A 15,872-nucleotide genomic window follows, 5' to 3' on the forward strand; every position below is an offset into this window, starting at 1 on the left:
AAGGCAAGTAGCCTACAGTTACTCCCGGGGAAGAGGGAGTTGTGAGGTTGGCAAACCCAGAGAGGCGGGGAGAGCTAGAAGGTAAGGAAATGGCTCAGGAAAAGACAGGTCCAGGAGGGAACAGACCTTGGATGTTGACTAGAGTGTCCCTGAGCTGGAACCTAGAGTAGAGGGCAGGCCCAGGTTCCCCTACAAGCCACTGGGGAAGTGGCACCATAGGGGCAGTGAATAGAAAGAGTGCCAGAGACTGCTAGTGAGAAGAGATTTTGATACCCCAGGAGGGGCAAATATGTATAGTGACCTGGCTGGAGGGCCAAGTCATGGAGAAGGAACACCTGAAGTCGCAGAGATTGAGAGAGACAGTGGCAGGATGGTGTGAAGTGAGCAGCAGAAGGGGGTCCCAGACCTGGAAGGAGTTAATCCCCAGAATGGCCAGGAGGAGGCGCCCACTAGCGGTGAATGAACCACGTGACAGGGTTCCACAGGGTTCTGTCTTTCATTCCCTTCTTTTCCCCCACCGCACTTTATTTCTGGGTAATCTCATCCATAGACACAAACTCAACGACCATCTCTATGCTGATGACTCACAGATCTACCTCTCTACTGCAGATCTTTCTTCTTCTGTCCATACTAAAACTCTGCCTGTATCTCTGATATCTCCTCATGGATGTCCAGCTCAACTTGGCTAAGCCAGAGCTTTTAATCTTTCCCTCCAAGCCCATCACCTTCCCAACTCCTTTCTGGATCACTGTGGATAACACCAGTATCTTGGCTGTCACTCATCTTGCCTATAAATTGGACGTCATCTTTGGCTTGGCGCACTCTGTAGACCATCACATCCAGGCTATGTCTAAATCTTGTAGATTCTTTCTACATAAAATCGCTGAGATACAGCCTCTCCTATCTTTCCACGCAGCTAAAACTTTTGGCCAGGCTCTTGTCATCTTGCATCTTGATTACTGCAACATAATTTTCTCTGGCCTTGATAAATACAATCTTTCCCCACTCCAGTCCATTCAGATTGCAGCTGCAAAGCTCATTTTCCTAGCCTGTCACTTTGACCATGTCACTCCTCTCTTTGCATCTCTCCATTGGCTTCCTGTTTTCTATCGTATCAGACATAAGTGACTTGTCTTCACTTGCAAGGCCATGCATTGCATATCCCCACCCTACCTATCCTCTCCTATTCACAATTGAAATGTTGACTCCCACCTCCAATCAGCCCATGTGGTCAGCCTCCATCGCCCACTCATTTCAATTTTCAAACAAGCATCTTCATGCTTTCTGCAAAGCTGCACCTAAAGCTTGGGAGGAGAACCCCATAGACAGCTGCAAAACTATCTCATTATCTGCCTTCAAATCCCTCTTTAAAACCCTCCTTTGCCACACTGCCTACAAAAAATTTGACAACTGTTAGGCCATTGGTACCCTGATACCACCGCCTATCATAATGTTTCATTGTTTCCGTGTACTACAGGCACCGGCTTCCTCTGGGCCCGGGAGGTGCTCAACTCCCTACTCTACCCCAGATCCTGCCCCCCCCCTCCCCATTCTTCCAAGTCCCCCCCCCCGCCCCGCCTCTTCCTGCCCCGCCTCTTCCCACCCAGTTCCGCCCCCTCCCCTGAGCTTGCCCCATCCCCACTCCTCCCCCTTCCTCCCAGAGCCTTCTGCATGCCATGAAACAGCTGATTGCGGCAGGTGGGAGGCACTGGGAGGGAGAGTGAGGAGCTGATCGGCAGGGCCACCAGCAGGCGGGAGGCACTGGGGGAAGAGGCAGTAGCTGGCTTCTGGTGGGTGCTAAGCACCAGCTAATTTTTTTCCGTGGGTGCTCCAGCACTGGAGCACCTATGGTGTCAGGGACTATGCCGTGTACTCCCCCATCTGTCTATATTCATATTTTGTCTCTTGTCTTATACTTAGATTATAAACCATTTGGTGTTGGGGACCATCTTTTTGTTCTGGGTGTGAAGGAAACACTTGGCATTTCCAGCCAGTAGCTGTCAGGTCACTGGGCCAGATCCGTGCCTTAGCTCCAACTGGAGGAGTGCAAAGGGGTCATAAACTAGGCAGCTTGAGGGTTCCCCTGCCAAGGCTGAATTCTTGGGTGGCCTAAAGCTTCCACCTCCCCTGTGTCAGGCATGTGCTGTGGGAGGGAGAGGTGTGATCACAGGCCATTACAGTGGGCATAATTTAAAGCAGCCCTGAGGCTGCACTAAATTATGCAGCAGGCTAGACTGGCCCCTGACAGCCTCAGGGATGAAAGAAGAACAAAGGAGGCTCAGAGCCCCTCTTGTTCCCCACCTGTTTCCTCAGCTGTACTGAGCAGAGCTCTGGCCGCAGCTGAGGATCCAGATCAACAGTACTTTGTTACATACTGATGCTAGCATCTGTGATATGCAACAGACCTCACATTTCTAAAGCTAAGAGTGATAGGTATGGAACATACTCCAGCCTTATTGGTCTCTTTCCTGGCCACTTCCTTGAGATCTGACAAAAGGCATCTGTAGCTCGGTGCCACTTAATCTCAGAGGTTTAGTTTAGAAAGGCTGACGAGGCAAAATGGCTAAAATCATCCAGCAGCATCAGTTTCTCCTCTGACATTTGCTTTTTGAAAGGACTCAGATCATCCTAGTCTTTTCAGTGAACACTGAACAAATCCTGCCTGCTCCCATAATAAGGATAACAAGTGCCACGCGGAGGTACTCTGCCGTATGACATCTTGATTAACCTGTTTCTGTGCACAAGACATGGAGTGCACACTAACCAGTCTCACTTCCTCAGGCTTTCCTGCACTTGTAGTTCAAACAGTCCAGATCACTGCACCAGAAACTCACTGGGGAAAACAAATTGGAAGAGTTAAGATAGATCACTGCACCAGCCACACATCAAGTTTCTGCTGATGTTGTTTTAAAAAAAAAATGGGGGCAAGGGGAAATTCTAAATCGAGAGGCTTTATCCACAATGGAAATGCAAAGAGTTTGTTTGGGACTTTTAATATCTACTGGCAAATCAGTTATCACTGTATGAAGAATGACAGCCACAATTTGTGACTTGCCAGTGTCCCTAATTTAAATTAAATAGAACAAATGGCTGCCACTATCCCCTTCATTACATAGCTGCAGCATGTTGAGACTAGCAATCCAAGCATGCAGTGCTCAGCCTGACAGGAAAACCAATTGCATTAAGGTGGAGCATTGTGTGCTGGGACCTTAGTCTACAGCATTGTACCAGTCCATGGTTTTTACTTTTGCCTCCCCTGTTAAATACCTGCTGTTATATGGCATATTTCAAAGCTTTACAAGGGAGGTAAATATCATTTCCCCCATTTTAAAGACAGGCAAGCTGAGGCATAGGGAGGTGAAGTGACTTTCCCAAGGTCACACAGTAATCCAGTGGCAGACTCAGGAATAAAATTAAGTTCTCCAGAGTCTCGGTCCTGCTTCTCTGTGGCCTGGTCTACACTTAAAAATTAGTTTGACACAGTCACTCAGGGGTGTGAAAAATCCACACCCCTGAGTGTAGTAGCTAACACCTAACACCCAGTACAGATGCAGCTAGCCCGTCATAAGAATGCTTCCAGTGACCTAGCATTCCTACACTGACAGAAAAAACCCTTCTACTGATGTAGTCTTTGTCTACAGTATGTCATGTTGGCATAGCTATGGCACTACGGTAGAATCCCCTCAGTGGTGTAAACATTGTCTTTATTACTCAGTGTTCTGAGCACTTCTTTGGACATTAACATAAATATTTCATATTTAATTGCACTGGATATCCATTTGCATTTAGGGAGTGGAAGTCATGCTTCAAATTCACTGATACAGCATAATCCCACCAGGATTTCGGAAGTTTCTTAAAACTGGATTTATCAGTTGTACGGCTATGATGACTATTCCTGAAGAGACTAGATGCTGATGAGAAGAAAGAGTCTTTTTCAAACATAAACCTAGCAGTTTCCATCTCATGTTCCTTACATGAGAAATAGCAATGCCAGGATTTTGCCCTTGGTCAGTATTACCTTTGGCAGATATATGGTGCATGTTTGTCAGACAAATAAACTTTTCTGGGTATGTAAGAGCATTTTGGACTGAGCGGGAGTGAGCCTCCCATCCCAGATCAACTGACTCAAGTTAGCGGGGCTCCTACTAGCGCTCTAAAAATAGCTGTATAGAAAGTGCTTTGAAGTTACAGCTTGGACTGGAGCTCAAGCTCTGAAGTCGGGGGGGGGGGGGGAAGAGCTTTAGACCCTGAACCACAACTTCAAACTCTGTCTGTATAGCTCTTTTTAGAGCACTACTACACTCCCTGCTACCCCAAGTCTGTCAACCCAGGCAGGGAGGCTCGGTCCAAAATGCTTTGTAGACATACTCTAAGGCTTTCATCCACTTTGAAATTCATTTTCAGACAATACCAGATAGGTATCTTAATCACAAAATGCTAATGGAAGGGGATGTTTGTTCCTATTTTTTTCCCTTTTGGATTGATTCTGAAGAAGAGCTCTGTGTAGCTTGAAAGCTTGTCACTCTCACCAACAGAAGTTGGTCCAATGAGAGAGATTTCCCACCTTGACTCTCAACTTAGCGATGAGACATGCTCTTATACTTTTTTTTTTAGAGTAACTATTGCAACCAATGATGATTTGTTTCTACAACAACTCAGTTGAGATTATTTGGTAAATTCCATGTAAATGTGTAAGGCCCCATTCTCCTGTACACTGGTTACACACTCTCAGCTTCATTCCGTGACCTTCATCTGCAAGTTTCTTTCTCGTTCTTCTTTCAAGGAGGTGAAATTTACCCTCCCAAAGGGTTCGTCCCCCCAAAACCTGCAGCACCTTTTTCCAATTGGGCATCATAGCTCATGAAGGAGCAGTGCTGCCAATCCCACAGCAACCCTCCCCCAGCACTGACCACAATTGCCTTTGGAATCCTCAGTGCAAGAGAGAATCCATGCAAGTTACTGCAACCTATCTACAATAACTTACTCTGCTTTGTCCCAGGTATAGAGATAGAGGGGATTATCTAGCAGATTCTTGCCAGCCATCCACTAATGGATCTGGGGTGGCCTTAAACTTGAAGTAAGTTCATGCTGCAGAAACCTCTCTCCTGCCATTTCCATTCCCAATCCTCCAACCAGAACCACACATGCAGAGTTTTCTTCTGCTGTCAGAAAAGGAGGGGAGCTCAGGAAGCCATAGTAATTGCAGACTCTGGCATATTACCAATGGCAGCTCCTCAGGGTAAGCAATCAGGTTGTCGCTACTGTAGAATATCTCCGAGCATACATTTATACAAGGCCTAGTCAAACATTTTATCAAAATTCTCCCATCACTGTTGGCAGTTCCTGCTGCTCACTCTCAGTTTCTGCCAGTAAGGGGTGGTGTTGAAGAAACCGCCCTCTACAGGTACTCCCTAGACTCATAGGCATGGACCAATCTTCCTCATTTGTACCCTCTACTCATTGGCAAGTTTCCTAATTCCAAAAAAACCTATGCTCTAAAACTTAGAGTTGTTGACTTTTTATTTTGTCTTCCTGCTTCCCGCACCGCCACAATGGGCATCACTAGCTGTTCCTTATCCAAAATGCCTGCAGGTTCTCTTGGCCAAAGTAGATTGGATGCAGTCACTGGTTGGTGACATTTTTGTTGTTGGACATTACTATTTAATAACTAAGCTTGACATATCTGACTGCCTTCAGCCAGTGAACAGTGTAATCGGGGAATGATACAGAGAGACTACAAACAGAGGTTTGACTTTGTGAGCAAATATAATGTGTATACAAACTAATTTTTTAAAAATTCTTTCTTTTAACCATTTGAGCCACAAAGCTCCCACAGTGAGGTATACCCAGTTGCCAGGAGTGGCACCAGTGTGCTGATTGATGATTGTGGAGGTTCTTGGGATGTAAGATAGTGTTGAGCCTGTTTCTGCTCCGCTTTAAAATCTGCAGCATCTTTGTAGTACCAAAAAAAAAAGAAGAAGAATGAGACCAACGTTATTCTAGTTAGAAGACAAAATAATAAAGAACTCTGCAGTATGTCTAATGCAGAAAATCAACACTGATCAAACCTCCCTCAAACTCCCTTCCTTAATGCTGGAGTGACATTGCTGAAAAATCTGCCTTTTAAAATTATATTAACTTTCAATAAAAGAAATGGACAATAACCTATTTTTAAATGAGGAGGGAGGAAAGTTGTGCTTCCTTTTTGCTGACTACTTTTAAAATTAAACCCACTACCATTCTTGGCTGCTTCTGCTTTCTTGTTTTGTCATGTCTTAATCAGAATGATCACTGTGTTTAGGAAGAGCGTTAGTCTTTAAAGACCTCAGTTTCAGAAGTTCAGAGCACTCACCATTCTTGTTAAAGTCAGTTAGTGTTGCATGTGCTCAGCACCTCAGAAAATCGAACCATAAATTGTCTCAAACATAGAAGACATATGACTTGTGTATTTGTTGATGACTGATATAGATGTTTTCCCCAGGTCAAGGTGGTTGGTGGGGGGGGGGAAGCTTACACAATTTCTGACTTTTTTACCATTCTCAGGGTTAAGTCTTCAGTGCTAGCAACCTCTACCCTTCATGACCACTGAATAGCCTCTATTGACCAAAAGAAAGGACAACATATTGTTTAGTCTTGTATATTTGAATGAAACTCTCTGCTAATGCTCAATATATCTGATCAGAATAGAATTATGTGGATATTGCAAATATATAATTATGTGTCTGACAAATGCACATTTCTAGAAGGCATATGATGGGGAGAATTTCATGATAGTCCTTGACATTTTAATCCTACATAATTATCCTGTAATAATTATCCTGTAATAATTTTGCACAGTTGGAAGGCTCGAGGGCATAAGGAGAAAGTGGGTCTTTGTAATCTCAAATGTGCAGCCATGCAGTGTTGCAACGTGGTGTTTTGTGCAGGTGAGCATTTGAAGGCAATATTAAATCCAATGATTTATTTGTAAAATTACTATGAGAGTTGGAGGAAAACCACACAAAAATTATTGAAACTACAGAAAAAGGTAAATAATGTTTGATACAAAGGATAATGCAAATTACAAAAAATCAACAGAAAATGGGAACTATGCATTTCCTACCTATGATGCTATAGAAGATTGAGTAAGTTAGACCCATGGAAAAGAATGTTTAGGAAGCAGGAAGGTATGAGAGAAATTTTCTTGATTCCTATCCTACCTCTCACTGCAATAGGTATATTCTTGATGGATCCTAGCAACTTCTTTTTCCATGAGGAATTGGGTGGTCATGACACTAGAGTTGTTTATGGTGCTTAGCACTTTTACATTCAAGTCAATGGTAAAGCTCCACTGACTTCAAAGGAAGCAGAATTAGCGCTGAGCACTTTTGAAAACACCACTCTTAGAGTCTATTTGAGATGAAATCCAGCTCATATTTTCTTCACATTCATATTCATATGCATACTGTGCAGACATTCACGTAGAATTAATTCTCATCTCTCAGAGGGTATGTCTGCCCTTTGAGGTGGCAGTGTGATTCCCACCTTCATGAGACATACCTGCACTAGCTCTGGTTGAGCTACTGTGCTAAAAATAGAGAATATCAACGATAGCACCAGCAGCAGGAGTGGCAAGCCACCCTGAATACATGCCTAGCATCTCGGAAGGGTTTGTACACAGAGTGACTAGCACCGCCCTCTACTCACATTGTCACAGCTGGACTGTTTTTAGTGTGCTACCTTGATCAGAGCTAGCACAGGTATGTCTGCTTGAGCTAGGAATGATGTACCCATAGTCACAAAGAGAGCTTTACACAAAACATTTATTTCAGCTGAACTGGGTAAGAAGTGTAACCCTGGCAGGGCCAGCCTTAGGGAAAATGGGCGAACTTGTGTTTTGGTGCTCCTGGCCCCCATTTCCCCAAGCTCTCGTGGACATAGTGCCCCACATTTCCCCTGTCCCCCATTACCCCAGGCCCCCACAGGCTCCCCACCCCCCATCACCCCGGCCCTTCCTGCCCAGACAGAGAGGGAGATGGACCCATCTTGTGCTAGTGCAGGAAAGCTGAGAGATGGTAGTCACTGATAAATTGAGCATGATTTCAGGCATCTAATCTGAGACATATGTCTGAAATTATTTGTAAAATACATAATAATAATGAATAACCCTTTCTCCCCTAACCCCTCCTGTGTCCCTTTTCCCCACCCCCCTTCTGAGTCCCATTCTCCCTTAACCCCTGCACCCCCTCCTGTGCCCCAAACCACTGCATGCCCCTCCTGTGCCCCCTTCTCCCTTAACCCTTGCACGGTGCCCTCTTTGCCCCAAAGCCTGCACCCCCCTGGTGTACCCCTAACTGCATCCATATGGGAAAACTGACCTGGATGCACAGAGTGGCTGGTATTGCTGCTCGCTCCCCCCTCGAATGCTGCTCCTCTGGGGCCCCCTAGGTGGCAGGGAGGGGGGAGCAAGGAGCAACACCAGGCTCCCTGTGTCCAGGTCATTTTCCCTATCTGGGCTGTGTAAGGGGAGGGCAGGAAAGCAACAGCTCCTGACGCTCACCTCACAGCACAGCCCAGGTAGGGAAAGTGACCTGGATGCAGGGAGTCCTGGCTTTATTCCTCACTCCCCCCACCCACAACCCGTAGGGAGGCACAGAGGAACACTGGAGGGGGCAAGCAGTATCTGTGTGCCACTGCTTGCCTCCCACCCACATTCCTCTGCCGGAAAGAAGCAGGGAGAAATCTGGGCACACACCTCCCCCCACGCGTTGCCTCAGTGAGTTTGTGGAGCTCCTCCACCTACTGGCAGCATGCATCTCTATGCTGCCGCACGGTGGCCCATGACCACGGCGCCCTAAGCGGTGGCCCAGGTGACCCACACCTAAGGCTAGACCTGAATCCTGGCCCTGTTGAAATCAACAGAAGTTTTGATGTTGTCTTTAAGAGGGCTAAAATTTCACTTGAGATGTCCAGAGATGTAGCTTTGTTTCAGGGGTAAGATGTGCAAGCCCTCCGATTTGTACTCAGTGCATAAACTTAAAGGTAAAGGCAGTGCATAAACTTAAAGGTAAAGGTCTAAGTTTGAAAAAAATATATTTTTAATAAAATATAAACAAATATAAACATCCCCATAGATTTGTACTAATTATGTAAATTGCAACCAACTCCGGCATTAATCATCAAAATCTTTTTTAAAAGCTCTAAATATTTTTAAATGAAAAAATATATGCATCACATAACTTTTTTATACTAGAAGTTGAGTTTTCTAGAGCAAAGATGTAAACTTTATTCTTTGATATCCTCACTGAGGTATACAGTGTTTCTTTTTCTTTCCTTTTTTTAAATAAATGTCACCAAGGATAAATATATGTAGATGTATTTTTCATTTCAGATGTAAAATTCATACCTCACTTGTGACTTATGCAAGGAAAAAAAGAAGCTTCATTAAATGGAGCTCCAACTTGTCTATGAATAGTGATTTGCAGTTTGGGAGCACTTTCATTTGAAATCATTAGATCTTTGCAGCCAAAGTATTTTTATCTCCTTGAAAAATTCCACTTATTACCTCATCATCATGAGAAAAAACATGATTTTTTAAAAGATGTTTCTTAATGATCTAGGCAATGGCAAAAAGTTTTTTTAGTATTTTCCATACTATAAGCACTAACTAAGCATGCAATTAAAGTAAATTTTAAAATAAAATAAAATAAATAAGTCTAGTGCAATTTATACAAAGTTTTTGATACATTGACTTCCATAGTGACTTCTGTACAAGTTAACTTCAATACTTTGTGACTTCTTCAGTGTTTCTCTGAAACATATACTAAGGCCTGGTCTACACTATAAGTTTAATTCGAAGTTAGCAGTGTTAAATCGAATTAACCCTGCACCCGTCCACACAATGAAGCCCTTTATTTTGATATAAAGGGCTCTTAATATCGATATCTGTACTCCTCCCCGACGAGGGGAGTAGCGCTGAAATCGGTATTGCCATTTCGAATTAGGGTTAGTGTGGCCGCAATTCGAAGGTATTGGCCTCCGGGAGCTATCCCACAGTGCACCATTGTGACCACCCTGGACAGCAATCTGAACTCGGATGCACTGGCCAGGTACACAGGAAAAGCCCCGCGAACTTTTGAATTTCATTTCCTGTTTGCCCAGCGTGAGAGCACAGGTGACCACGCAGAGCTCATCAGCACAGGTAACCTTGCAGTCCGAGAATCGAATAAGAGCACCAGCATGGACCGTACGGGAGGTACTAGATCTGATCGCTATATGGGGAGAGGATTCAGTGCTAACAGAACTATGTTCCAAAAGACGAAATGCCAAAACTTTTGAAAAAATCTCCAAGGGCATGATGGAGAGAGGCCACAACAGGGACTCATATCAGTGCCGCGTGAAAGTTAAGGATCTCAGACAAGCCTATCAAAAAACCAAGGAGGCAAACAGTCGCTCCGGGTCAGAGCCGCAGACATGCTGGTTCTACGCTGAGCTGCATGCAATTCTAGGGGGGGCCGCCACCACTACCCCACCTCTGACCGTAGATTCCGAGGCGGGGGTAATCTCAGCCACACCTGAGGATTCTGCGGACGGGGAAGAGGAGGAGGAGAAGGAGGACGAGCTTGCGGAGAGCACACAGCACTCCGTTCTCCCCAACAGCCAGGATCTTTTTCTCAGCCTGACTGAAGTACCCTCCCAACCCTCCCAAGGCAGTATCCAAGACCATGACCCCATGGAAGGGACCTCAGGTGAGTTTACCTTTTAAAATATAAAACATGGTTTAAAAGCAAGCGTTTTTTAATGATTAATTTGCCCTGAGGACTTGGGATGCATTCGCAGCCAGTACAGCTACTGGAAAAGTCTGTTAATGTGTCTGGGGATGGAGCGGAAATCCTCCAGGGACATCTCCATGAAGCTCTCCTGGAGGTACTCCAAAAGCCTTTGCAGAAGGTTTCTGGGCAGTGCAGCCTTATTCCATCCTCTATGGTAGGACACTTTACCACGCCATGCTAGTAGCAAGTAATCTGGTATCATTGCATGACAAAACCTGGCAGCATATGGTCCCGGTGTTTGCTGGCATTCAAGCAACATCTGTTCTTTATCTCGCTGTGTAATCTTCAGGAGAGTGATATCGCTCATGGTAACCTGATTGAAATACGGGAATTTAATTAAGGGGACAGAGGTGGCCATTCCTACTGGGCTGTTTGCCTGTGGCTGAAAAGAAATCCTTCCCTGTAGTTAGCCAAGCCGGGGAGGGGGGGTAATTGGCGCTGAGCTTTTCGCATTTGGCTAGCAGGGATCTTCCCTGATACCAGCCACGCGGTGGGGGGAGGGATAAAGCGATCATCCCAGAGAATTGGATTGGGGGGGGAGTTAGTTTGTTTTCTGCTGCTGCAGGTTAACAGGAAAACCACAGCACTCAATGAGCTTTGCTTGGTATGTGGGAAAGGAGGGCGCAGAAGCCGAAAGACAATGGTTTACCATGGCCACATGCAAGACGAATTCTGTTGCCTGGACCTGCGTCTGTGATCTCTAACACCAAAGCCACAGGCACTCAATATTAAGATGCAAAATGCGACCTTGCACTGAAATAACATGTGCTATGTAATGTGAATAGTGTTGTTCACCGTGAAAGAGTATAAGCATTGTTCTGTAAAATGTATCTTTTTAAATACTTCTCTCCCTTTTTCTCCCTCCCTCCAGCAGCTGCAAATTTTTCAAGCCTCCCTCCTCCGTCCCGAAGGCTATCTCAGATAAGGCGGAGAAAAAAAAGGACGCGAGACGACATGTTCTCGGAAATCATGGAATCGACCCGCAATGAAAGAGCTCATCTGAATGAGTGGAAGGACACGGTATCAAAGTACAGGAAAGATGCCAGTGAACGTGAGGACAGGAGGGACGAACGTGAGGACATGAGAGACCAACGTGAGGAGAGGAGAGACGCTTGAGATGAGAGGTGGCGGCAGGAAGATCAGAGGAGGCAGGATGCAATGCTGGGGCTGCTGCATGAGCAAACAGACATGCTCCGGTGTCTGGTGGAGCTTCAGGAACAGCAGCAGGATCACAGAGTGCCGCTACAGCCCCTGTATAACCACCCTCCCCCTCACCATGTTCCATAGCCTCCTCACCCAGACGTGTAAGAACGCGGGGGGGGGAGGCTCCATGCACCCACCCATTCCACCCCAGCGGACAGCCCAAGCAAAAGGCTGTCATTACTTTAACCTTTTTTTAGTGGCCTTTTCCTTCCCTCCGATCCTCCTGCCAAACCCCACCCGGGCTACCTTGTCAGTTCTCTCCCTCTTTTTATAATCAATTAATAAAGAATACATTATTTTTAAACGGTAGTGACTTTATTTCCTTTGAAAGCAAGCTGTGATCGAAGGGGGAGGGTGGGTTGCTTACAGAGAATGAGTCAATAAAGGGGGTGGATTTTCATCAAGGAGAAACAAACAGAACTTTCACAGGGTAGCCTGGCCAATCATGAAACTGGTTTTCAAAGCTTCTCTGATGCGCAGCGCTTCCTGGTGTGCTCTTCTAATCGCCCTGGTGTCTGGCTGCGCATAATCAGCAGCCAGGTGATTTGCCTCAGCCTCCCACCCTGCCATAAAAGTCTCCCCCTTACTTTCACAGAGATTGTGGAGCACACAGCAAGCAGCAATAACAATGGGAATATTGGTTTGTCTGAGGTCTGAGCGAGTCAGTAACGTGCGCCAGCAACCTTTTAAACATCCAAATGCACATTCTACCACCATTCTGCACTTGCTCAGCCTGTAGTTGAACAGCTCCTGACTCCCGTCCAGGCTGCCTGTGTACGGCTTCATGAGACATGGCATTAAGGGGTAGGCTGGGTCCCCAAGGATAACTATAGGCATTTCAACATCCCCAACGGTTATTTTCTGGTCCGGGAAGTAAGTCCCTTGCTGCAGCCGTTTAAACAGAGTAGTGTTCCTGAAGACGCAAGTGTCATGAACCCTTCCCGGCCAGCCCACGTTGATGTTGGTGAAACGTCCCTTGTGATCCACCAGTGCTTGCAGCACCATTGAAAAGTACCCCTGGTGGTTTATGTACTGGGTACCTTGGTGCTCCGGTGCCAAGATAGGGATATGGGTTCCATCTATCACCACACCACAGTTAGGGAATCCCATTGCAGCAAAGCCATCCACTATGACCTGCACATTTCCCAGAGTCTATTCTGAAACACTGAAATAAAGGGGTCTTTTGCTGTTGATTTCATTTAAATCATGTTTGCAGCCCAGATAACAGTGCTGTCTCAAAAAATTTTGAAATCTTATACAAAGTGAAATATTTCCACGTTTCTCTATGCAGTCTTGCTCACACAGCAGTTGCTGAGTCAACATTGTATTACACCCAACATGATATAACTCTGTTTTGAACCCCATTATGAAGGATGAATATGAATTAATCACTAGTGTAGTGGAAATTTGTAGTTGCCTTTTGACCAGTGATCATGAATGAATGAATGAATGGGAGATCTTTAAGAAGAATTTATTAGATGGCCAAAAAGCCAATATTCCACAACTCAAGGGGCACAGCTTTGGCTGAAAGCCCATGCTGGTTCAGTGGCAAAGTGAAGGCATCACTTAGAAGTAAAAAAGCAATATATCAATGGAAAAAAGTGGAAATAGATAGCAATCAATATACATTTGATGTTATAAAGTATAGAAAACTGAAAAGGGAAGCTAAAGACATCAGAGAAAAATCCATGGCTGACTGACAGGGCTAAGGTCAATAAGAAGAAGGTTATGTATATGAAGAACAAAAGAAACCTGTGAATTCTATGAATCATTATGAATGTATGTATTAATGCATGTATTAATTTTGGGCACCATAATTTTTGGCTGCCAAGCTTGAGACATCTAGGGCCTGATTTTTTTTCATTTGCTAAGCACCTGAAGCTCCAAGAATTGAGCTGGAGTTGTGAGTGCTTAGTATCTCTATATATAACTAGCCCCAAGGTAAATGACACAAGTTAAGAAGCCAAAAAATGAGGCACAAAAGTATAATTTTTACTGCTGATGTTTTTCTGTTCTAGGCACCAATTCATTTTTCTTGTCAGATTAGTGCAAGCCCTGCAAATTAGATTTTATAAGAGAAGTCAGAAGTGTGTATGATTTTAGAGTTGGGCCTAATCTATGAATTTCAGATCCAAATCCAAACTCTCCCAAATTTCAGTGGTGTTTATATCCAGCTTTTGACATGAGGTCTTCCTTTAGTAAATACCCAGTAGATATCATATGACTAGAGAGACTATGTGGCACGATCCCATTTTTTCATATGATGTCTCTGTGTCCTAGGAACTTCTGCCAGAAGACCTGAAATACCCTGGCTTTCAAAATGTTTGGAGATGTTGTTATAGTTACAAAATATGTTGTATTGCTATACCAAGTAGAATGTCTTGAAAGTAGTGGAAAAAATAGTGCAAAAGAATGAGTGCTGAGTGTTTGGAGTGAAGAGAAAAGTTGAATGAGTATAGACATTCTCAAATTTTTCTTTTGCTCAACATAAATGTTAAAAGACACTTGCTCAGTGTTTCATGATACACTTATTCAGAACACTAAGCTACTGGGGGAAAAAAACCTGCACTTCAAGAAATATGTCTATGTCACTGAGTCTGAAGCTAGTAATAGTGACACCAGTACACGAGTACATTTCTTTTTTTAAAAGTGACTATTTTTACCCTTAAAAATATTTCTACAAAAATATCATAGTTTTTTAAAAATATGGTCACCTTACCTAGGAGGCCCATAAAATGATTGAGACTTTTATATTTTATCTGAAATGTGGTAGTATTATAATATCCCATCTGCGTTTATAGACAGGCATACCCCAAATACTTGCCAGCCCACTGTGTTCTAATATCATTCTTGAAAATAACATCACGGGAAGCTGGTAGAGTGGCTGCACTTATAAAGTTCACCCAGGCGTAAGAGATGTTATTTCCTTTAACCATTAAACGAAGGAGCTCATGGTAACAATAGTAAAACTTGGAGAGCAGATTAATCCCTGCAGAGAGCATTTGGAATGATTTACTTAATCTGAATTAAAAGTTAACTTCCTTTGTGGAAGATAGGAATGTCTCCTATACAGCAGCACCACTTATTAGACATTCCCTATGGAATGTGAAGTATATCAAGCAGTAGATGGGCCTTAATTGTGATTACATTTTATTGCCACTTAGACTATTAAGTACTTAAATTACCAGATAACAGAATCTATATTCTTAATAGTAGAAAAGTGTTAACAGTAATTCTACTAAATATTTCAGCCCTGTTCCAACAATCTCATGGAGGAAAGTTAATGATCATAATCCAAGTAAAGCCCGTCTGAGAAAGTCCCAAGCTGTTCTTGAAATACCTAATGTGCAGCTAGAGGATGCAGGGATGTACGAATGTAAAGCTGAAAACTCACGTGGAAGGAATGTCTTCAGAGGACAGCTACAAGTGTACAGTAAGTGTGTGTCCAGAAAGTACTATGCAACATTCAGCAATAACTTGTTCATACTTAAGGCTGCAGATACACATGAAATAAAGCTGCAGCCAATTAAAAAAGAATGGGTTCTTTTTTTATATAAAATCAATTTGAAATTATCACTACCTATATTTTTTAGTAAATGACGCATTAAATATTGAGTTGCAAGTAGAGCTGGCTGAAATTTTTTACATTTTCCCTCAAAAATCCAACAAAAATAGGGGGTTTCTTCCCCCAGATTTTTCCCAGTTTTACAGCAGGTTGAAATATCTTAAAACCAGTAATTATTTTAAAAAAATGTTTGCAAAATATTTTACTGTTTCTGCCCCTCTCAAAATTATGCTGGCAATAAAAACTATATACTACACCACTCTCTCATGACTTCTGTATATGATATGTGTAAT

The 15,872-nt window shown here is 43.8% G+C and overlaps 1 protein-coding gene across 2 annotated transcripts in view; it reads left to right on the forward strand.

The window, feature by feature from the left end:
• CNTN5 (contactin 5) overlaps positions 1–15,872 on the forward strand; it is a 968,120-nt gene that overhangs the window by 753,322 nt on the left and 198,926 nt on the right. For both annotated transcript variants that reach the window (XM_026651597.1, XM_026651598.1), the window contains exon 10: positions 15,266–15,447. In XM_026651597.1, coding sequence (XP_026507382.1) covers positions 15,266–15,447 — 182 coding nt within the window. The remainder of the gene's footprint in view (positions 1–15,265; positions 15,448–15,872) is intronic.

Source organism: Terrapene carolina, unplaced genomic scaffold, assembly GCF_002925995.2.
Source record: "Terrapene carolina triunguis isolate 2854851 unplaced genomic scaffold, T_m_triunguis-2.0 Scaffold97, whole genome shotgun sequence".
Taxonomy (NCBI): Eukaryota; Metazoa; Chordata; order Testudines; family Emydidae; genus Terrapene; species Terrapene triunguis.